Below are 24,975 nucleotides of genomic sequence, written 5' to 3'. Positions count from 1 at the left end.
ATCTTTCCTTGATGCCGTGACACTTTCCATGGAGGTCAAAGAGTTTGGAGACATGTTTTTGACTTACCGAAGTTTGGTTAAAGTTACTGAAGAAAATAAGATAACATGTATATATATCCCAGCAACGTTCATCACTTTTTTGTGTCTCCTGAAAAAACGGTGTTTTTAGCCTTTGTTTCTTGCAGTGTGTTTGTCTATTTGGTGAAGTTGTGTGTATTTGCAGCGTGTTTCTGTATTTGGCTGCTGTGCATGTGTTGTCAGTCGGTGTGGATGTTTTCCTAATTTGTTTTTATTTGTTTTTATTGTTTTTTTATGTTGCAGCGTGCTGAGCTCTCAGGGCCACTGTACTGTAGATTTGGTCATAACCAACTGCATCATGAATGTATTGCCACACAAACACACTTGCACATTACAATACAACTAAACAAACATTCGAAATAACAACAGTTTATACATATCACATGATCATTCATGTGTTACCATTACATTTACTCTGAGTGGGCACCACTTCTACAACAGTGAAACAATCTTTCGCTGCTCATGTTTCTCTCTCATGTAAACTCAGCATTACAGCAGTTTAGGTGAGGGTGTGACCTGAACTATGGGACATAAGTAATGAGCCAGCGAGACTGGAAGGAGCTAGTCTGGATCTGTCTTTATCAAAAAGAAAATCTTAAAATGTCTTACCACTCAATAGAGTGTTCATTGTAACATAAAACTCATTTTACACGTCTGGAATGTACAGTGCTCAGTAATAAAACATTCATTGTGAGTTGTGTGAATGAATACATTCCAGTGCACAGTGAGATGTAATGTCGGGATACATGTTTGCCTTCGTCTCACGTCCCTCTCATCCATATTCAGGCCTGGTCAGCATCAGCTGGTCTTTCAGAAGAATCCGGTCTCTGAGTGATGGAGCGGCCTCGGATGAACAGGCTGACTGTTAGGGTTGTATGAATATTTCATGTGTTGGATCTGTTTCTGGTTTCTGCTGTGACCTGCGGGTTTGAAAAATCTTTACTAATGTCCCTGAGGGCTGCTGAAAAGCTATATTTAAGCAATTTAAGAACGAAATAACTGCAGAATTATTGTTTATATAAAGACATCACATCTAATGACTACCAACTCAGTCATGTGTTCTGCTCTCTGGTGCAAGAAGTGCAGTCACGGACCACTACATATGTCAAACTTTCCATAGTCAATCTGGTCTTCGGAGGATTTTCCATTTGCGTTACCAGCTTGTCCCGCTCTTACTTTTACATTGTAAGCTACTGCAGCGCGATCGCCTAGCTCAGATGGCACCTTGTGCCGTTACCTATTTGACTGAGTTCATACTTATAACAAAAAATGTTATGTATGGTCGAGTTTGCCACCATACATCATTTTTGAAAAGTGTTTCATCTCTGACATGCAATGAAACCTAGGAAAGGGTTGGCCTGAGAAAAATCCACACATTGGAACCTTGTCGCTGAGAAATGGAGAAAAATGCAGTTCTTCACCGCACATATAGCCTTCGCATTGAGACAGCCACACTACTGGGACAAAATCAGTCTACAGCCCCTGAAATGGGACGCAGCTATTGACTGCGTTTTATTGGATTGTCCTACAGATGCTTCCTGGCATATCACTTACACATCACTGCAGTCTTTTCTAGCTGTGACATTTTTCAGGTTAGTAACCAGCTAGCAGTTACTATGACATGTAAACTTAGAGATGGATTGACAAATACCTTTTGTAACACCATCCAGGCCTAGATGCATTAAGCTCATGAGACTACAACTATGTTCATGCACAGACATAAATACGTTTATATTCTTTTTTATATATAAAGATGCAAGTATGAATTGTCGTGTTTCATAAATCTCAGCCTTTGTGGGGTTGGGCACATGTGCACCCACCACAACCACACCATTAATAGATGCAGATGTGCCCTCAAACATATGTTTGCATGTTGATATTTATACCTGCTTTGTCGATGATTGTACCTGCAGAGGAAAAGAAGAAGTACAGGTTTACTGACCGTGTTCCTTTTCGCCGAGGTTTTTCCAACAGCAGAACAGCTGTCAGTGCTCCGCTCTGGCTAATTGAAATTCCAGTAGCGGCACAAATTCATCACATGTAAACAAGAGAAGGCAATGATCTCTCATTAATTATCATTGCACATCAGAGGGATGACTTAGTGCTCAGTACTCATGTTGAAACCGACTTTGCCAAGTGCTTCATAATTCGTAATTAAGGAAAATAAAGATAATTCTATTCAATAATAATTCAATGTTGCTTTGACTAAACCTTTACTATTGTGTAAAAAGAAAAGCGAAAACAATAACAGAATCAGTGAAATCGGCATACAGCCCAAATAAAACTTTGTGATTACACCTCTCAACGTGCATTCGACAACCACCACAGAAAAGTTACAAATACCAGAAGGATGCGTGGTTTTTGTGTTTGCATCCTCATACGTCAGGCCCCAGAAGACTAAGAATGTAATTGTGTGTAAACATTTTGGTCTAATGGTGGCTTTACAGGAAAGGTCAGGGTGTCGGCAAATACACTATGATTCATCGTGAATGCTGACAGCAAACGACCACTGAGCGGTTTATGGGCTGATGAAGACCCACAGGATGTGGACTCTTAAGTAAGAACACTCCCCAACAGTCGATTGCTTACTCAACCACAGCCTCCTCAGGTGGAGCCTTCACTCTCTGTGCTGTGGCGGCCTGGTTCGACCCGGCCCAGCTCAGCTCGGTCTGGTCCTCATCCTGCCTGCATTATCTGCTCTGTCAGAGGAGGGGGATAAGAGTTTTATTGTCACGATTCTTTTCCTTTGTCTGGGATTGTTACATTTCTAGGTCACCGGCTGTGTCTGAATGCCCTGCTGCGCAAACCGATGCTTCACTAAGGGAATTCACCCCCTCACTCGTGTCCCACACCCCTCCCCTCCCCGTATTTCACTCAGTACTGTCAGGGGGAATGCAATTAGAAAATCGGCTCCGGGCAACAACAGCCGGGCTGCGATCTAACAAATGATTCCAGCTTCTGTTTTCTGTCTGAGCAGATACATTATGGATGCCGACTCCAACGGTTTGTCAAAAGGCTCTTTCATGGGGATAATTGGGTGGACGGGCCTTCGGATTCTTTCCCCATTCACATTTCTCCTCATAATTGTCTTTAACCTTTCGCCGTGATCTCTGTCAGAAGGGTTAAGCACACATTAATGTTCTTGCCTGGGGTTTGGATGCTGCTATCGGAAGCCTCAGCTAACTGCCGTGTTGCTTTAGTCAAGAAAATTTTCATTACAGTAAACCAGAGTCTGAATATCTATCCAAATGAAAAATGTGTGTAGTCTTTTTGTAGAATGATAATCATTTTAGGCTTTTTAGCTCAATGATGTCTTTAATTTATTATTGTATGGATTTTTGTCTTTTTACAGGCAAACTGCAGCATGAGTACATACGACAACCTATTTTTGAGAGATAACATTTACCAATTTTTTACAACAACATGAAACAGTGTGATATAGTGGCTATATAGTGGCTTTGTAGCTAAATGCTAATGTAAGGATTCTAACATCCTCACAATAACAATGCTAGGATGATGATTAGCTGGTTCACCATCCCTCTTAAGTGTATTAGCATGCAAACATTTACTAATTAGCACCAAACACAATGTACCCTTGAGACTGATGGGAATGTCAGGTTTGCAGGTATTTGGTCATAAACCAAAGCTACGTTAAAATTTGACCAACTTTAACTCACACTTCTCAAGGCATCTCACTGTCAACCAAAAATATTGAACTCAAAGTGGTGCTACAGGAAAAGTCAAAAGATCACAAAAGTCTGCCAAAAAATGAACATCTGCCAATCCATCCATTAGTTACTTTAGATATTTCAGTTTGGACCAAAAGGCGGACGAGCAAGCCACTGGCATTGCCGATGCAGCCCCACTGCCATAAATGGAACGTTTTATTAAGGAATTATGGGGATGGTGGTTCTGATCTATAATCTGTTGAATGTATTGTTTAGGGGGCATTTTATCAATTGTGATAGAAAGCTGAGTCCTGCCCTGAGCAGCTGGCTCTTCTGTGTTAAACCATGTGTTTGTTTAAATGGACTGTATTTGGTAAGTGGTTGTTTAGTTTCTCCAATATACAGGTCGGCACTTTCCTTTCCTTTTTGAAAAGTGTTTCATCTCTGACATGTAATGAAACCTAGGAAAGGGTTGGCCTGAGAAAAATCCACACATTGGAACCTTGTCGCTGAGAAATGGAGAAAAATGCAGTTCTTGACCGCACAGATAGCCTTCGCATTGAGACAGCCACACTACTGGGACAAAATCAGTCTACAGCCCCTGAATTGGGATGCAGCTATTGACTGCGTTTTATTGGATTGATTTTTTGTCTTAATGTGCTACTGGGTTTGAAAAACAAGGACCACACTGAGGGTGTTGCTCTCAAAGAGCTGACAGGAAATAAAAGATGAGGAATCACAGTTTGAATCCTGCTCTGGCTGGATTCAAACCGGTCGTTTTGGGTCATGGTTGGTGCCTTAACCCGTCAGGTTAAAAAAAAGGTCCTTATATTAAGTTAGATTGAACTCAGTATCCTCAGATAAATTGAGCTACTGTGGAGCTTAATCTGGTGATATCACACATTATCTCATGAGGATTTAAAACTGTAAGTTTATTCTGAGATTTTAAAAAATGAAATATGAATGTCAAAAAAATACATCTTTACCAAGAAAATTGGATGATTAAAACGTAATGTCAAGATGAAGAGTTCACTTTGGCCCAGACCAACAAAGATTGCACAGGCCACACTTTAGCCTCCTGACACACTTTAGTCAGGAGGGAGCACACATTGTATATTCATGGAGACATTTTTGCTGAAAAAGCCCAAAGAGTGGGAAAAGAAATACATGCCAAAAAAAATGTTGGTCCGAGATCCTGGATGGAGCTGCATGAAGGACTGTGGAGCCTGCAGAGGGAGTTGGAGGCAAGTGAACTTTGTACAACAAGGTACAGCTGATTATGTAGAAGTGCATCTCCATCAGCACAACTTATGCCGTCGTCGTCAGTTGCAAATATCTGGCAATGACTGGATCTGAAGTCTTCAGATTAGAATCTTTATACATCTCACTGTGATTTTTCCTCAGTTGGTGTTTACCGCAGGGAAGAGACTACTTGCTTCCATCAGTCATCACGCCCAAATCATAATGATTGGCTCAGCAGCCGTGAGGTGTTTCCCCTCCTGAGTGAAAGGGGGACATTTCTGCCTGAAGATTAATCTGCTGTGGTGTTTTTGCTCTCTCTTGACAATTCATGGTACAGACATCACTGATTGGAGAATGAGAAGGGGGCCAGATGCATCCATGTATATTTCTGATGGTGAGGGCTGCAGATGGGAACCACCTCTGGCATGTGGTGATGGTTGATTTTTTTGTTGTTGATTTTTTAGGGCATTTCGGGGATGTGTGCTGTTGGGATTCTATTCATTATGGCAGGAGGAGATTTGTTATTTTATAACATGAGGGATAGACTGATGGGAGCACCTACACTATACCATGTGCACCTCCTCAAGGAGTCAGGCAGACTAGACTTAAAGACTCACATATGGAACTAAACAACCGCTCTGCACCTGCACTCTCTCTGCTCCACGCGACCATGGTGACCATTTGAAGTGTGTATTTTAAGACGCTAGGAGAGAAATAACTGGATAACATGGATGACTGCTCTAAAACCAAAGTCTGTGGGCAGGGGCATGAATTGTCTGTCAACATGATTATGGCCACTGCAAAAACTCACATCTCTAAAATGAAATAAAATTGGAAAATATGACTTAAAATAAACAAACTTATCAGGAAACAGAAAAGGAAGATTTCACTGCCAAGATTTGTATTGAAAATAAGCTTGAACCAAAAGAGACTCGAACATAAAAACTTCTTTGGTTAGGAGAAAAATCTCATTAAACAAACAAATCCTGTTTTGCCTCGATTTAGGACATTTCATCTTCCTTAGATTTGGCTTTTTGTGAATATTTTACTGATACATTCAGCATCAGCCTTTCTGTGACTTACGAGATGAATTAATAAACAACACTGTCAATAGAAAATGTAATCAGGTCAGCAATTACATTTCTTTCAAAATGAAGTTTGTAGTTAGTAAGTGATTAATATATAAATGTAATTTCTAGGGAAGACAAGGTTGATTCATTGAAATATTATAAAATTAATTAAGAGAGGATTTATTGTAAGACTGTTTTCAGGCAGCATAATATTTTAGCTAGGTGTACCTAATAAACTGGAACATGATTGAAAATATAATTAGGAAAGGGGCAATCATCTGGTGTATGTTCCACATTTAGCTTTGGTGACCTGTAACAGAAATACAAATAAGTCCTGTTGTAATGATGCTCAAAACATTTTATTTGACAACTTTTTTTTATGCCTGTTTAATGTTTAGATACCACAGCAGAAATAAGTTACCTGATTCTGCACCATCCAGGACCAGTGGCTTGACTACCAGGGTTAACTGGCTATCGGCCACCAATCAGGGGCCAGCGATTTTGGCCTTCCCAGGATGTACATCTCATCCCAGAAAACAACTCGGGGAGCAGTTTGGAAAGGTCAGTGAGCAGCTTGTTCAGCAGCAGAGCCTCAGTGTACCCGTCGCCCCATTGTTTCTGAATGAATGGGGCTGTCTAATTACTGGAGCCGGGACCGGGCCGCCAGCCTCGTTCACAAAAGACTTGAACACGCAAGTTTGGTGCCAGAGAGCAAATCAAAGCCAAACCGGGTGATTAGAGAAGAATGTGGTTTACAAACAAAGAATCCTCTGGGTGAAAACAATTAAACAAGAATGTTATGTCATTATGCAAGAACTCGAGTGCCATAAATACATATTCATTTTTTAGGCACATTGTCTTAAATGATGGGGAATAGCGAATTTAAAACCTGTTTTGCTAATCAATCTAGAGTTGAAATCTTATTTGTCAGATGCATCTATTGGTTATAGTTAAATTAAGATATTTGTGGATTGAAGACTCCATGGGAATTCATCCAGACCACGAGTTTTTCAGGCGTTCATGTGTTCAGGTGAGACACAGCATCCAACTTATCTTGCAGCAGTATGAAAATGAGTATCTCATACGGGCGCATCCATCTTGCGCTGGTGACGTGATTTGGAGCCAGAGTCTGCGCGGTAATGACTGTGGTGTGGAACATCGGTATCAAGGTCCCACTGATACTCACATTCCACCAATTGATCAATCATGACATTTCAGCCGTTTTTTATAGCATCACATAACTAATTAAAAACAAACTTAGCAGAAAAATCAGTGAGATAAGAACTGCCCTACAATGACAGAGAACATCTTTGGAAAAATTGTATTTGACATGTAGTTTGACCATTTAGTTTGGTCCATGTCCCGTCTCCTAACCTGGAGGAGGCAGAGATTATGACCTATACTGTAGCCAGCCACCAGAGGGCAATCCAGATGATTTGGCAACACTTTTGGGAGCTGTCATGTCGTCCATCTTTATGTCTATGATTTCAACAAATGTATTATTACGATAACATCCTATATGCATATTTGCCAACCCTCCCAATTTTCCTGGGAGACTCCCAATTATCACTACCATCTCCCGTTTTCCTCCTGTGGTCTAAATTCTCTCAATTTTCCACTTCAAGATTTCACACGTTTCCCCACTTACGTTATCACAACCTGTTCAATGGAAAAGCGCTATGTCCATGTCTGCGCCGGGAGTGTGCAGTAGGATGCAAGCTACCTTAAAGAAGAAGAAGAAGAAGAAGAAGATGACGTAGACGATGTTGATACTATTGAACACACTTAAACATAGAGTGATGTTTTCATGCTCAGTGTGCATGTCCACACTGGTACTTCAAACCACTGACAGGAAGAATGTTCAGCGCAAAAAGCAGCTCCACCAGAAACATGTATCTACGTGTTCAGAAACCAGCAGGAACCAGGAGGAGCTGTTTACTACACCGTCTCAGACCAGAAACCATCAGTGGCAACTTCTCTCTGAATAAAACAAGCCCCCATGTGCTGTGTGTCTTTGGTACTGTAGCACTGTTCACTGAGGCAGCCAGCTGAGAGGAAGACTCCCCTCTGTCGTCGTGACAACGGGAGGCGAGAACAATGGCGTGTTGTGTTCTCTGCGGCCGGGCGCCGACGGTGATGACGAAACGATGGCGAGAGACAAAACAGCTGAGAGTTGTGCTGGGCGTGACACAGCAAATATACCGTTTTCTGCTGTTATCAGAATAGAAAAAGTCGTGGTTTGTTCTAATATTTTCTGTGATTTGATCGAATGAAAACTTTAGAATCTAAATGTTTTTCTAGCACTGACATCCTGTTCCGTGCCGGCGGGAGACTCAGTTGTGTGTTGGACTGTACATGGACTGTAATGTGTTGTTGAGTCTGAACTGTACAAACAATGGCGGCTGTGTCCTCGGCAACATTGAGTCTTACTCTGCTTTTTTTCTTCTGGCTTCACACGTTTCCTTCTGTTCTTCTTCAACAAGCAAATGTGATTTTACCAAAAGAAAATGCTTTGTCATATTTGGGGACAAACCGTTATTTTGGAGAAAGCTTGTTTCTCTCGTTGTTGTTGTTCTGATTTTACTGCTCGACGAGTGATGTTTAAAAACTGTATTTGCTGTGTTGTGTGGTGGCTGTGCTGAAAAACCAAGATTCTTTTTCGACGCGCACGGTCTTTTTTACAAAACGTGTATCGCTTTAGAATCTTTAAAGAACGCTGCTCCCTCTGGGATTTTAATGTCTGACTTAAGACGATAGCAAAATAAGCCATTTCAGGCATTTCCTATTTCATTTCCCCATAGACGATTTTATGTGATTCCTTTTATGGTTTGAAATGTTTGGAACACCATGAAACTGTTATCATTGAATAATGTCAACAAACAGGACTTTTGAGAGTATTACTACGCTGAGGTACTCTTGCCACTGTTTGGCAAGAAACACCAAGTCATCAATTTTAAAATCTGTAACAGCCGAAACTAAAGTTTCATCTCTCGCTCAAATTCTTGGTTCATTCTGACAAACTTTTTGGCCATGTGAAGGGCAGCAAACGCTTATGGGTATTGTAAGCCATCTGCCATACCAAAATGACGGGAAACAGGATTTCCCCAAAAACAAAGTTGAAGTAATTGAAACTAGTGTCCATAACATGACTGCTACATTATCAAGGAGATTCTAATGTGAAACAACATTGAGAATATTATTAAATACTAATTAAGACTTAAGATATTACATACATTTGACTTAAGATGTGACGACCTGTGATGAAGACTTCAGCAATTTTTCTACCAGGTTTTTGTGGCTGATGTGAACAGTTGTCCCCACTCGGCTGCTCATAATATGCTCTGAATCCTATGACTTGAATGAGGCACCAGCACTTTTGTAATGGTTTGCTATAGCAGTAGAAGTTTTTTGCTTTAACTATGAGCAAACCCATAACCTGAAGCAACTACAGAATGAGAGGGATTTTTTCTCCAAAGACGCGAGACGTCACTTCTACTGCATAGTCTACGATTAGGTGACGTGAGTTACATTCAAATTCATCTTAACAAAATATGTGTTAGCACCCATTTGTTCAAATTTTAGTTTTTCAAAAACTGACATGGTTTGTTTCCTCTTACTTGATGTTCTGTGGTGATCACGGAAGTTAGGAGAAGTTAGCTGTGAGGAAATGTGCCAGGCAAATAATTCAACTCTTTAAATGAACACCACATTTAAAAATGATTATATACTATTTTAAATTGTTTTTAATCAAAGTGACACTTTCATGTGGCAAAAAAATTCCCCAACTGATCACATTACAGATTGAGTGCAGTGTCGTTTTCTGCGATCAAACACAGGATGAAGAACAAAATACTTACACGTATACGTACAACATCTACAGCCATTTCCAATATATTACTGTACGTTCCCATTTAACTCACCCACACATCGACAGAACAGAAAATAAACAGTCAAAAGAACAAAACTACAGACTAGAGCAGGCTGTTTCTCAGAACACAACAATTAAAGGCAACATTTTATTGTGTGATCTCTGTTATTCCCCAGAAACTTTCCTCGGAATAATCTGAATTTTTAATCGGTACAAAAAACAATTCATTAATAATTACAATTAAATGCCAGGATAGCACAGGACAGCTCTATATGAATAATTCAACACATAGGGCAAATTAAGTTTCCAACAAACAATGAATAATAAATGAATATTTTCTTGGATTTAAATGGAGCAGCAGCTGCTTATAATTTCAACACAACTAACTAAACTAACTAAGATAACTTCCATTTTCCAAGGAAAATGCTGAGAAAGGACAAATCCATAAATAAATTAAAAAAATAAGGGGCAGAAAAAATTAATCAGCAACAGTAAGACTGGGTGCAGATTCAGTAAAAATACCTGTGAGTTAATAAAAAAACATAATCGAAATAAAAAAATGGTATTAATCAACACTAACTGTGTGTTCTTTCATATATAAACTCTGTAAACAGTGAGTGGACGGACGCTGACGTCTTCAGCCAGTCAGTTAAGTGTTCAACAGTTTGGGTCCTTTTCTCTTCAGTGGTCTGTAGTCTGATATGTCAACATGTCCACCAATCAAATTCCCAATTACATCAGACGGCGGACCCAGAGCCAGGTCTGCTTAATGCTGCTGACCTTTGACCTTTGACCTCAGCAGTGTGTCCCCACAGCTGCGTAGGTGGAAGAGGTGGACGCCTCCCCGCGGATGGTGCTGAACGGCGACATCTCCAGCTCGGTGGTGGCGCACTCGTTGTCGGTGTCGCCGGCGGTGGTGGCTCCGGGTGAGCCGCACTCTTCACAGCAGCAGCAGCAGCAGTCCAGGAAGGCTTTGGTGAAAGGCTGGCACAGGCAGAACAGCAGCACCGGCGTCACGGCAGACTTACAGAAGAGCAGCAGCTGGCTGACGAGATGCAGGATGTCCAGGGCTCTCCTGGGGATGCTGGCGGCCATGTACACGCTGATGATGTTGCAGATGTTCTCCGGGATGATGCAGAAGCCGTAGAGGATGGCCAGCGCCACCACTGCACAGTTCATCTGGCTTTCGAGCTGGATCTGCTTCTTGCTGCCGCGCACGCAGGCCCTCTCGGCTTGGCGGATCTTGCGAGCGGTGAGCAGAGAGCTGCAGATGGTGAACAGCGTAGGCAGGCAGAAGTAGCAGCCGAAGTACCACCAGAGTCTCGCGCCATCATAGGTGAGTCCCAGGACGTACAGCGTGTCCGGGAGCTCCGTGGAGATCCGGACCACGCAGCGCTCACACGGTGCCACGTCGGGCGGGTCGCCGTCCTCGGTGACCAGCTGTCGTATCAGCAGCTCAGGTAGTGCCAGCAGCAGAGCGCCCACCCATATGACGGCGAGCTTGGCAGCGGTGGACGCCCAGTTCTCGATCATCTCGTAGTACATCTGCACATTGTTGGCGGCCCGGAAGCGATCGATGCACAAAGCGCACAGTGTGAAGGTCGTGACCCCGAGAGATGCCACCTGTGAACAGAAGAAAATTCACACAGTAAACTATTAAGAATAACTCTCTCACAAGTTCTGAAGAAAAGAACCCAGGTGAGCAAAGTGCACCAAATCTCTGTGTTAACGCAATCAACCAGACACCATCTTGTGATGGATCACACCAGCCAGGACGCACGTCAACATGTTGATGTTACTACCAATGAGCACTCAGTGGTCAGTAGAACATTATGGCTTGTTAGGTCTCAGTAGAGAAAAGTTTGAAGAATCTGGGGCTCTGAAGAGGGAAATAAAAACATTTAATACAACTTGACTATCTAGTCCCTGTTACAATTTAAACATGCCAACGCGTTTCAGCCACAGAGGCCTTCTTCAGGGCAACTTGCTGAATAGCCAACTTGTATTAAAAGCTTTTAAAATATATTACTAGGTAGGTAGCTAGGTGTTTAGGTATATCCCGGACCACAATTTCCCATTGTCTCCTTCATTTCCTGAACCCTTACCTAAACCAAACCCCTCCCTAATCTTAAAACGCATTCACCTTGAAATGTAATGATCTATGTCATGGGAACTTTGCTTAGTGAGACTGTGTAAACAGCTTCAAACAGAATCACTGCCGTGCTTGTAGTCAATCTGTTGAGTATGACAATTTAATCCTGAAACGTAGTTTATTACAACTTTGACAACATTAAAAAAAGAGAGATTTAAGAGAGAGTGCAGTCAAGGAACAGCGAGAGAGAAAGTTAAAATATATGCAACTAAAAGTAATATAACTAATATGCAATAATAAAACTATTTTATGGGGAAAATTCACAATATTAGAGTCAATAGTTAAAGATGAACATTAAGTCATTCGTTATAATGGTGGTAGATTAGATACTGTAAGGTTTGTATTCCAACCTTGAATGCTCTGACTTTTTTTTCCTCAAAATATTTCATCAAATATCCCCAGTATACCATATCAGCCTCCACAGTCGCTCGAACTGTGAACTGAACACTTTAGGTCTAGAGATGGTTCATGAAGACTTTTTCTATACTATAAAAGTGTGACTGAAAACTGAATGTTGGCAGCCAATGTCCTGTCAGACTTTTAATCTAAAAAATGTATTATTCTGTGAGTTTTTATCTCACTCAATATCTTTCAACTTCTGCAGGTTAAGTTTGCTGGAATGATCAAAAACCAACGTCACATCATTCACATATTGTCCTTAACAAGAGAGACAGTGGCCATCATATTTTCCCACTGCAGCAGTGTGCGTTTTATACGTGAGGGCGTCAGTTTCCCTCTTATCCATGATATCATCCCACACTCTCTTCAAAACTCTTTCCAACTTCTCTGCTGTCCAAACAGGTCTCCACCGATTACTAACAGACTTTGAAACACGTCTGTATTATCCAGCTCTGACTTGCAGAAACATCCGAGTTTTCTCACCATAATTATGACATGGATGATGACATGAACTCGGCAACTGTCTGTCAAGCTGTTTACCCTGCAACTGTCCGATGGCTCGAGGGAAATGATGTTCATTAAAGGCAGGTAAAAACAGAAATACTCACAATAACAGTCTAATCTTTAATGTGTAGACAGATGGAGGCTGTCACATTACTAATGTTACGTCTTAGATATCTTCGGTGTGTGTGTGTGTGTGTGTGTGTTTGTGTGTGTGTTGGCGGTGGGACCAATTACTAATGTTACGTCTTAGATATCTTCGGTGTGTGTGTGTGTGTGTTTGTGCGTGTGTTGGCGGTGGGACCATAACAGCAGATTTAATCCTTTTGCTGTTTTGTGTGATTACGCCCCATTAAACAGTTCAATGAGGAAACTGGTCTCAGATCCGTGCCACGTCTCTGAACTCAGGCTGTACAGTTTGTGTTCAACTTTAACTTTGAATAATCAACTTTACATTCTTTATATTCATCTCATTTACTTTCAATACTTGTGTGCATTTTATGTTACAGGTCTGCTACTTCCTAGTCATTTGTTGAAGGTTTCCTGGAAAGACCCATGTAGTTTGGTAGTAATTAAGAGTAAATGTAGTGTAGTACATTACATTATATGACATTTTACAGCAAAGTTGTTACGTTAGTTTGTTCAGTTAGCTTTAGAGTCTATCATTGACTTCCAGAAGATTTCCATTAAAGAAACTGGTCCATTTAAACCACTATGTTTATTTCTCATTCCTTTATTATGAGATTGTTCTTGATACAATAAATGTGCAAATGTATGCAACTTTAGCATTAAAATAGATGTATGTCTTTTCCATTATTCATTTGTAATAGTATTTGTAAGTAGAATTAAACAAAAAAGGAAAAGGAAAAAAGGGAAAGGAATAAAAAGTCATGAATTAAAAGACGCTGGCGGATAACGTCAGTAAATATCACTGACGTTATGTAGGTCATTGTCTCAAACAAAGCTGCTCTCGCTAAGAAGCTTAAACATCAGGAAACACGACCTTTTGTTTTCAGAAGCTTTTCCATCCTCACAACCGGCTGCGAACACGTCGAGCTGCTGCAGGTTGTGCACGTTTCCATGCTGTTAATCCCACTCTGGTCAGCACGTGCTGTCTTGTTTGTCTGTCTTGTTTTCTGCAGCCTGATGTGACACTGATCAGATTACACAACCTTCACATTAGGCGACATTAAACCCCACGTAAACCCCGACTACAGTCTGGAGCCACCGTACAGTAAATCCACTCTGATGTCACGTGACCTTTGCACCCGTCCGTCAGGTGCACCTGGATCACATTTCATCCTGTTGCATGCACCAGTAATGTCACAGTACACTTGTAAACTTTGTTTGAACGATGAGACACAAACTCAACACACTTTTCACTACATGTCACTCCGGCTGCCTCCTGCAGACACAAGACGCAGCACCTTCAACATCCAAGTCCAATTTTTTGTTTTTAACTTTTCATTGCAGCTTCGTGTTCATCGACTTTTGAGTCACACCATTCATAGTTAAGCTTGTTGTATAGAAAAATAGATCACAATGCATTGAACTGTTTTAAGCATCCTAACTTCTGCTGCCCTGTGTGACACATGATTCCCTCTGAGACCAGTTGAGTTTATTTGATCTTGTTCTGTAACCAAGCGCAGAAACTCTATGAACCTGTTGGGGGCATTGCATTTTAATGACATGATCCTCATCAGACCTGTTCGACACACCTCACGCGCATTCAGACATTGACCCCGGGCCCCCCCCCCCACCCCCTCACCTCCAGGTATGGGATGATCCTGCACGAGAACTCTCCCAGCAGCCAGTTCTTGGTGAGCTCGTGGAACACGACGAGCGGCAGGCAGAAGAAGACGATGACGAAATCCCAGAGCGCGAGGTTGGCCAGCAGCGAGTTGGAGATGCTCCGCATGTAGTAGTTGTGGCACACGATGCACATGACGGACACGTTGCCGAGGATCCCCAGGCTGAAGATGACGACGGCGAGGATCGTGACCACGTATGCCCCCCAGGTCTCCGCAGTGACCGGGAAGAACGGGTTCCTCACCTGCCTGCGTCTGGTGCGCGTGTTCACCGGCGCGAGCGGCGAGGGCTCGGGGAAGTCCGGCAGAGAGTACTCCTCCTCGTAGTCACTTGTGTTGAGTCCGTCGGGCGGCCCGGCCTCTTGCTCCTGTGCCATGGCCGCGGGCAGAGCCTCCCAAGCGGCCGCGGCTCCGTCCCGCAGCGGCCCGCTGTGGTTCATCCTGCCGGGCTTTGCGCTCCACCTCTGTCGCCGGCTGTGTCCGGTGCTCGCGGGGACGCAGGTGGATCCGTGTCGGGTGTGTTGGAGTATTTCTCCTTGAACGCACCCGCCTCTCCGCGGCTCGCCGGTTTCGTCTCCACCCGTGTGTAAAGCCTCCTGTCCGTGTCCATTTTGCGCGTCACTTTTACGCACAGCTCGCCGGTGCACCTCTGTCGGCAGCAGCTCCTGGGACGGCCGGTTTACAGTATCAGGCCACGAGGCCCGCGAACTCCGACCTCGCGTCCCCTCGTTGTCCGCCGCGCGTACTGTGCGCCATCCCCGGCTCTGCGCATTCCCATCGGCGGCGGCGGATTCGTAATGAGGACTGAAGGTGGCCTTTGATTTCTGCCAGTGGAGTTGACTCACGACGGCCTCGCTGCACAGCCACAGACACAGTAACCTCAGGGGCGCAGGCGGCATCGTGTGGTTCCGTCTAACCGGTGAGATGAAACCGTGTGAACGCAAACGATCCGTCCATCTGACCTCCCGACTAATTCTGCCCCAGAAAGTTCAGTTGACCTTTATTTTGTCGGTTGCGTAAAAGCGGTGAACCTGTCGGGTTCAGGTGCGCGTGCGTCCCGGAGCGGCTCCAGTCTGGAGGCATCACCGAAGAGACCGCAACCCAGCGCGCAATGGTGTCCTCAAATGGGCTGCAAGCAGTTACTGTCACCAAACTGTTCAGATCTTCCGTAGCAAAAAGGTGGAGATGGGAGGTGCTGGGTCGAAGGCGAGGCAGGTCCCCCCCCCCTTAAGGGAAGTTCCTTCACGCCAGGCCGCTGGTGAACGCACGGAGGCCGGGGTGTGAGAGAGATGCGACCGGACGAGACGCGGAGCTCCGTCTGAGAGACAGGAGAGGATCTGGGGGGGGGGGGGGGGGGGGTAGAGCAAGTGGCCAGTCATCCGTCAGGCTTATTCGGATCCGATAATAAACTGTACAAATTATGCTGAACAACAGGATGCAGCAAAAACTGATTTCAATGAAGTCAAGTCAAGTTTTGATCAAGTGAAACGCACCATTTCTTGTCATATTTATTAAACTTGAAAAATGAAGATTCTTCCTCATATAGAAACTTAATGTAGGCCTATTGTAAGTTTCACGAAATACACCGACTCCTTTAAAAACTTCATGTTTTCCTTGTGTATAACCTTTAAATAGTTATGGATAACTTAATTTCCTTTTCTTTCATGTGTATTACATTATTGTTTTGACTTCACGTGGAATTGCAGCCGTGTTTTAAAGAGCACTGTGGACGGCCTACACTAAATATCTATTTTTATCTCACAAAAAAACAAACTCTTCAACCGTATTGTTGATAGTTTTTATATATATTTATATCTATATATATATAAAAAAATATACAGTTTGGCAGAAACAAATATTTCTGCATGAAGTCCCAGTACTTGTATTATTTGTATATTATCCATTCGAAGATTTATTTTTAAACCACTTGAGTTCTCAGTTGGTGAACCTCTACAGTGCAGTGTGGTGAAAGGCTGAGGAAGGAGTTACAGTCAGGAAATGTGTGTTTTCCTTGAACTAAAGTAAAGTTCACTGCATTATTATTCTAGAACACATATTCAAATGTCTGGTCTGCCATCTAGTGCACAGAATGGGTATCACACCTGCGCTGCTGCTGCCTGTGTGTTTGTGGCCTTCAGTACCGGTTTAGGTAGTTTAAGTTTTCCAGTTTACTTTTCTCTGGTCTGTGACTGCAGATAATGAGAGAGGTCTGAAATGTCTGGTCAGGCTGAGTCTACAAATTCACCCGTTTGTCAGTCAGCCTGTCTTCTATCTCCCCCTGGACAATAATAGCTTCCTGCTTTGACAGACATATATGAGGAAATTTCATTAGTTCATTAAAAAGAAGTGAACAAAGAAAGAATTATTACATCATTCTCTTTTTTTGTTGGTTTCTCCCATTTGTATTTCAGTATTTTTTGACCCAGACAAGACTGTACAGTCGTGCTGTCAGTTGACCAGTAGATGGCGGAGCAGCACCAACTATTAATTGTGAAAAGTTCTCTGGAGATGAACAGTGACAGTTAGTGCTGACCTTAAAACAAGTTGTACACAGGGTTTTAAAGTCTTGTGAGTGCAGAAATGTTCTGATCCAGCAGGACTGAATACGTCCTTCTATACAGTGCAATGAGGACTGTGAGGAAGTCACATCATATAGACTTCGTCTGTCCATCCATCCGGAGCGCAATGAATTACTATGGAATATTTTGTCATACAAAAATTTAAAGACATATACTGTTGAAATAAAAATCAACACCTGAACGCTGGACTTTCAGAGGCTTCAACTGCTGTATTTATGTTCTGTATCTTGTGTCCTGCCGGTTCTCCTGGGAGGACAGGCCAACGAAATTAAACTAGAAATTAATAGATGAATGTGGCACTGTTTGGCCAAAAGATGTTCATTTTACATCAATTGTACCCGAAGCAACACACCAAGACGCACTCTGCTTTGTCTTAACACACAGCTCTTCTTCTTCCTTCAGACAGGCAGGAAGCTACAGTAACTCCATCCATCGTCTACCACTTTATCCATTTAAGGGTCACTGGGGCGAGAGGCGGGGTTCACCCTGGACAGGTCGCCAGCCTATCGCAGGGCCACATACAGAGACGGACAACCATTCACTCTCACATTCACACCTACGAGAACCCGTTCACGGGGAGAACATGCAAACTCCACACAGAAAGGCCCTGGTTGGTTTGAACCGGGATTCGAACCCAGAACCTTCTTGATGTGAGGCGAAAGTGCTTACCACTACACCACGTGCAGCACGCTACAGTGACTCGCTATCAGAAATTGAGAGCCCGAGGCCGAGGCTAGCATGCTAACTTCAGTAGAAGTAGAAGTAAAGAGGTGATAGAAGTAGACGCAAAACAACTAGTTAGCACCGCTAGCGAGAGTATCAGAAAACATTCACTGGCTGTTTCCTTCCATATACAGCTGCAAAAACTTCAGCAACATTGAAAGCCCTTATTTAGTCTTTTATTTTGAAAAACTCATTAAAAATCTACTGACAGCCACATGTCAGTAAGCAGAATTATAAACTTTTGCAGCAACATTTTATGTACATTTATTTAGTCTTACATAATAAATATAAAAAAACTGCACAAAAGAGGAAGAAGCAGTTCCTCTTGCAGGACACTGTTTCAGCGGTGACCTGCAGGTGTTTCAGGCAGGGTCAGCTTCGGACCGCGTGGAGGAGGGTCTGGGTCTGGTGACGGTGGTTTGGCAAATCTGGTAGCAGGTTTGGCTCCGCCCCTCGTCGTCCTCTGCTTGGTACGCTGACAGACACAAATTTAGCCACGGACGCCCACCTAAGGACACAAACACATAGACCAACCTGACACATAATTCAACTCACCTACAGCACTTCACACCAACAGGAAAACTAATCTGTAAAGAAACACCGAAAAACACTCTACAGCCAGACACTGTTTTTTAACCGGTACATATTCAGATTCATTTAGTCGTAGCTGCTGCTCATACTGGTTGGAGTCCATCTTCCTTCTACCTATAAGGATGTTGACGGAATATTTCTTATCTCAGCCCACAGAAATCATGAGTAACAAATGACCGAATGATTACTGTCATCATGCTGCTGCTAGACTGAAGTTTTGCACTTTTAAAGGAGCAGCAAGAGATTTTAATCCCATACACTTTTTTTTGTAAAAATCAGCAAATATTTCCTCACGGTCCGCTGTATGTAGGTTCTGTGTGTTACGAAAAATAAACCGGTATTTCATCAAAGCCTTGGCTCTGTAAAGATTTATTTTTTGAAATGGTGTTGACCGCACCTCACAACACTGTGTGTGCAGTTTGTTAAGATCACTCCCCGACGCCTTAAGAGACGTTCTAGCGAATGATGTTACAATATAGGTGTTCTGGCCTCATGGTTAGCGCGTCAGTCTACCCATACCGGTCAGTGCAGTAGAATCACAACAACAACAAAGAGAGAGACAAGTTTTCTCCAAAATTGATTACTGCCCCTTTAACGCTTAAATCCAAACAGATGTAATTGACAGATGTACCCTTGCTGTCCCCTGGTGGACAGAGAGCATCCATAGTTTGATGGATGCTTTTCTGCGCCTCCTGATTGGCTGCTGCATCCTCCGCCGACACGTTGAGGAACAGCTCCTGAATAAAGACACAAAACATGGACAACAAACAAAAAGTGAATCTGAGTCGGACTCTGAGTTTATAGACGTTGAACGAACGTCGTCACTTGTTAACCTTTTACCTTGAAAATCACAGAAAGATGTTTGTATTTATCAGTACTGTTGTCACTAAGTGTCCTATTTAATCTAATGAATTAATTCCCTGTGAAAATGGACAGACTTTAATCATCAAAACCCACAGTTTTCGTCTCAATAACTTCATTTATCCCCAGAGGGACTGAGGATTGACAAAAAAATGCTTATATTACACATTTGAGGAAAAGTTTCGAGTAGAACTCACGGCGTCTCTCCACAGGAAGACGTTGAGCGTGTCGGTGGCGTCCTGCAGCTCGAGCTTCATCAGCAGGACGAACTGCAGCAGCTGGACGCCAAGAGCTGCAGAGCAGAGGAACAGAGACAATAACACTGTGTGATTTATTTCAGAGGAAAAGCTGCAGCTTCGAACAGACATGAGATCAGCCAGGATTAGTCTGGGAACTTCAACAACCTGCTGAATCAGCAGAAAAAGAAACTCAGAGGGTGAAAAAGGGTCACACAAACACACACATTTGTGTCTTGGATCCTGCAGATATGCGCAGTGACTTTGTATTATCCAATCCCTCAGCTTCAGAACTATACTGTCTTAACAATCATTTTAACAGCATATATTTGTTTTAAACAAACATTAATTATTAATGACAGAATGCCCAAAAGGCCCAACACAATTTCCTGTGAGTCTTAAGGTAACATTTTGAAATGTTTTGTTTTATTGGCCAACAGCCCCAAACCCACATATATTCAGTTTACAATTATAGGAAACAGAGAAAAGCTGCAAATCATTAAATCAAAGAAAACGGTCACTATGATGTTATACTTGATTTCATTTGACAAATAGAAGTGTTGCTGATTAGATCGATTGATTGACATTTTCTTCAGTTGAAGTTGCACTAATTGGATTATTTCGGGCCTTTTCGGGAAGAGACAACAAGCTGAAAACACAACTCTTTACATATTAGTGTGTTCTCCATCTCCACAGTTTCCTCTGAGGAGCCCAGAGATTCTAACCAGACTGTGTCTCACCTTCTGCAACGATCTTCTCATCGATCACCTGGACTCCTTCAGCAGACGGCTCCCTCACTGCGGCCTCTGAGCACCGCTTACACCTGAAACACAGACAGGAAATCAAACAGAGGGAAAGACCGTTAAAGAAAGAACAGGCATTATTTAAGGGCTCTCTGCAGTAGTCTTCACACCATCACTAGTTCACTGCAGTACTTTTATTTTGAAATATAACAAACTTTATCTTGTCAGCACTCTTTGATGATGAGACGAAGGTCAAGAACAAACTTTAATTCTCTACTTTGGAACCAACATGGACAAGAAAAATTCATGAGGACTGGGAAGACACCATCAGCTGCTGGAGATCATTTGATTCCCTGAAAGCTGTTGATCAACTACTAAAAGTGACTTGTGGTGAGACTGTTATTGGCAGCCTCTGTAGAGAATGATCAAGAATGAACTCTCCAGTTCAAGGGCCCTTTCTTACACCCGGCACCTGATGTCTTTGCTAGTTCCAGAGTGACAGTAGTCACAGAGGTTCATAACTGTGTTTGGCTAATGTAATGAGACATACATGTGCACAATCCAGTTGTATTACCATCATGATGGTTTAATATTCATGATATTAACCAAATCTGGTTTCTTTTTAGAGTAACTGTAACGGCAGCTCTTTATAAAACTTGCCTGACAACATCTGAGATACCACATCATTTAAAAAGTGAGAGCTGGAGCGAGCAGTTACAGAAGGAGTTTTTAATAGGATGCAGCGACTAATGTTGAGTCAGCGGAGGTGTAGACTATTAAAATGCCTGTGCCCAGCTGATAACCGTTTCTTCTGAAAGCGTGAGCGGTAGCTCTTACTGTAATGGTGTGTACTTCACATCTCATGTTTCCAGATCCTGCCTCAGTTGTTCATGTCTGTTGGGTTGGCTGATGCACTGACATTCCCTCACTTTGTAGAACACATATCTGCCAATCTGCTAAATCCAAATACAAGCTAATCATGCATATATCAGTAGCAGTGTGTGTGTGTGTTTGTGTGAGCTGATCAGTGAATGTCAGACAAGCGTCAGAAATATTCACGGTCACTTGAACATAGGTGGTCCAGCAGAGAGCACTGACACTGTCCTGCTCATTTCTGTACATGCACATTTCTTTAACAATCCAATTCAAAGGGATCCAATTTCAAAAATATGTGTCTAAGTTGATGTTAACTATATAAAATCTTAATACTATGCATTTATAAATATTGGGTTAAAAAAAAAAAAATCCACCGTCAGTCGTCCTGACATAGCTCCTTGTTGATAATGTGTTTACTAGGGGAAACTGTATAAAACATTTTTTTAATGAAGCTCATCTCTGACCCGTAGAATCTCTTCCTGCCCCTGAACAGGAAAGGTGCTGACAGGTCGAGCAGAGCCAGGTGACCGTCCGACGACTTCACAGGGACGATGTTATGGTAGCCAGCAGCCAGTCGACTCGTTTCCTCCAGAGTCGAACCTGCACAACACCACAACTTAATAAAAACCTGTCTTCTGTATTTTTGCAGTTTGTTGGTGGCAGAAAAAAACAGAATCAGAATCATGCTTTATTGCAAAGTCTTCACACACACTCACACACACACACACACACACACACACACACACACACACACACACACACACACACACACACACACACACACACACACACACACACACACACACACACACACACACACACACACACACACACACACACACACACACACACGCACACACACGCACACACACGCACACACACACACACAGTGTTTTGGTCCATAATAAGTGAAAAATTATACAACAAACCACCTTTCATCAAATTGATTATTGATCATTTCCACTCAAATGTTTTACATTTGGAGCTGCTATTTGACAAAAGACAAAATGAAGGCAAATAAAAATAATTACTGATAAAAATGTTTACCCATGAGGAAGATGAGCTCTTTGGTTTTGCCCTCAGACAGGAGCTGGGCGGACAGGTGAACACTCAGAGCTCGGTTCTGGGATCCTGGAGAGTCTCCAGGGATGTCAACCCACCCGGAGAGCAACCACGGTGGGGGACTGCAGGGTCCAGAGTCCCTGGACGCCTCAGAAAACAGAGCTGCTACCTGTTCATCGTCTGGGATGTCCAGCCTGAGTGTAGATTCGGGGGGAATACAGATATTTTACAAATCTAACGATCCTCACTGACTCAAGCGACATTTTACTGCTCCCTCCACAGGAAAATATTTACAGATGAAGAGAGAGGTATAAGAGGTAGAAAGATTTGAGGAAGATTAGAGAGACTGAATATTTGGTCTAACTGAGCCGAGCTGGGATCGGTAAATGACTGTAAAAAAATGATATAAGAGTATAAAAAAACTATCACGACAGCTGTATGTGTGTAGGACAACAATAAAAGTGATGCTGTGATTGTGTGTGTGTGTGTGTGTAAGAGAGAGAGTGAGAGCCTACATAGATGTGCACTTGCTGCAGTAGAGTTTCAGAGCCTGGTGGAGTCTGTGGGGCTTGTAGGATCTCAGCTGGACTCTGATGTGGTGAATTCCACCTGGATCAGATCGCTTCACCTCGGACAGCGACACAGGTCGCATGTCGTGACTGCAGCTTCTCTCTGACCACAAGAACAACAACGGCAACAAAGAGAGCACATACAAGATATAGTTTGATAGACATGAGTGGACTGGCTTTCATGTTCTTTCATGTGCTGTGTAGAAGACGGAAAACAGCCTGACAGTACCTTTTAAACTACTGAAAGAAATATGAGCAAGACCTGGATGACAAAAGCTATATGTTATTTTCATATTTTAAAACACATTTTTTTCAACCAGTCTTCAATTTTGTCTCTGTCTTTCAAATCTCACAACTAAAACAACTAATTATCTGTAAGTGGGATGAGAAATTGACCATATAACAGTCCAACATAAGTGGAAATGATTCGGATTTTGTTCTGTTGCCGATATAAAACAACAACATTTACAATGGATGCCCTATATGTTGGCATAAATATGTTGAAAACATGTATGTACTGTAAGTATAAGTATAGTGCGTGATATGCAGGAGTTGTACACAGCCGTATGTAGGCAACTGGACTTGCTTAAGTTTCTTGAAGACGTTAATCTTCTCATCTTCAGTTTTGACTGACTCGTGGGAAGGTCCAGGTATTTAACCCATCGTGTGTCCTCACCTACCTTGAGAGTGGTTGTGTTAAACATGCAGCCATCTTGTATCTGTTAATACCTTGTGAGTCACTGAGGTCACATTAGTTGGGATATGGACGGGTGTTGAGCTGGCCGAGGAGAGAACTGATAGCAATGGTCTTTCCAGGTTGACAAAGATGACTTTTTACTTCTTTCAAAACATCTGTCTTCTCTGGCCAACAGAGAAGGTGGTCTACAGCACCAACTATCATCCACCTACTTACTGCCATAATATCCCTGACCCTCGCTTAGGGCATCACCCGCCATTCACACACATTGTCAGGGGTCAACAACCTGCATGTTCAACACAACCACTCACAAGTTAGGTGAGATGTTAAATACCTGAACCGTCCCACTGTCAGTCACAACCGAAGAAGCCTCTCAGATGAGAGGAGAAACTCAATCAAGTCCAGTCTCCAACGTGCGAGATGCCATGACCGGGACGACTGTTAAACCTTCACAGACAAATATTTCTGATATTTTTAATCAGTTCTCAGCTCGTCATTCATATTCTACCAGCCCTTCAAAGGATTTCCATTCACCTAAGAGTTGTACTTTTTTATATGGATGTAAAATGAACTATAGAGTTTTCCCTCGGCGGAACAGTTTGAAATCAAATAAAAAATCGACTTCATTATACGTCTTCAAATGAAAAGAAAAACACTAAATTTACAGCATTTTTGATTATTCCCCCTTATGCATTTGATGATGTTTAAGATGATCTCTGATCAAACTGATTTGTATTGGGATAAGTGGTATAAAGCCCTTTGGCTTATTTCCTCACATGCACACATCTGTTGATGCCCTGTTATTGGATGCAATTTACCATGTTTTCATTCCATGAATATTTCTGACTTTCTCAAACATTATCAAACTCCCCAACTTTTCCCCAACATTAAGACAGACCACTAATCCCTCACATATGTTCTTCCCTTGGTGAGACTGAGAGTGACCTGTTGAGCTGCTGCAGTTTGTGTTTCATACCTGAGCTGCACTCCACTGTGTCGCCATCTGAAAACACAAATGGAGGAACCGTCAAGGAGGGAACAAGACACTGAAATGAACAGACTGTGTCCCTCTGAGCTGCTCCTGCTGCAGAAAGAATATAATCCTCTAATCTGAAAAAGCTTCATACTAGAAGGTTTAACACAAACAGGCTCTGCTGCATGCATGCCTCAGCTCCCTTATCCTTCACTGTTTGTGTAAAGTCATCATGATCACTGGAAACATCTTCCTGCAACAGGGAGGCAGTTTCTTAAG

The 24,975-nt window shown here is 42.6% G+C and overlaps 2 protein-coding genes across 5 annotated transcripts in view; both read right to left on the bottom strand.

The window, feature by feature from the left end:
• Positions 1 to 9,783: 9,783 nt before the first annotated feature.
• Positions 9,784 to 16,097, bottom strand: gpr37a (G protein-coupled receptor 37a). Its single transcript, XM_035643512.2, has 2 exons — positions 14,747 to 16,097; positions 9,784 to 11,549 (listed from the first exon to the last, which is right to left on the bottom strand). Exons 1-2 carry the CDS (start codon positions 15,683 to 15,685, stop codon positions 10,722 to 10,724), a joined length of 1,767 nt encoding a protein of 588 aa, XP_035499405.1. The 5' UTR covers positions 15,686 to 16,097; the 3' UTR covers positions 9,784 to 10,721.
• Positions 16,098 to 18,250: 2,153 nt separating this feature from the next.
• pot1 (protection of telomeres 1 homolog) overlaps positions 18,251 to 24,975 on the bottom strand; it is a 76,599-nt gene continuing 69,874 nt past the window's right edge. For all 4 annotated transcript variants that reach the window (XM_035643107.2, XM_035643111.2, XM_035643108.2 and 1 more), the window contains exons 13-20: positions 24,700 to 24,726; positions 22,973 to 23,129; positions 22,443 to 22,651; positions 21,860 to 21,995; positions 20,517 to 20,599; positions 19,738 to 19,832; positions 19,311 to 19,416; positions 18,251 to 18,596 (exon numbers count right to left, since the gene is read on the bottom strand). In XM_035643107.2, coding sequence (XP_035499000.1) covers positions 18,451 to 18,596; positions 19,311 to 19,416; positions 19,738 to 19,832; positions 20,517 to 20,599; positions 21,860 to 21,995; positions 22,443 to 22,651; positions 22,973 to 23,129; positions 24,700 to 24,726 — 959 coding nt within the window. In that variant the 3' untranslated portion in view covers positions 18,251 to 18,450. The remainder of the gene's footprint in view (positions 18,597 to 19,310; positions 19,417 to 19,737; positions 19,833 to 20,516; positions 20,600 to 21,859; positions 21,996 to 22,442; positions 22,652 to 22,972; positions 23,130 to 24,699; positions 24,727 to 24,975) is intronic.

The sequence above is a fragment of the Scophthalmus maximus genome, chromosome 7, assembly GCF_022379125.1.
Source record: "Scophthalmus maximus strain ysfricsl-2021 chromosome 7, ASM2237912v1, whole genome shotgun sequence".
In the NCBI taxonomy this organism is placed as follows: Eukaryota; Metazoa; Chordata; class Actinopteri; order Pleuronectiformes; family Scophthalmidae; genus Scophthalmus; species Scophthalmus maximus.
This window is presented reverse-complemented; position numbering and strand designations above follow the sequence as displayed.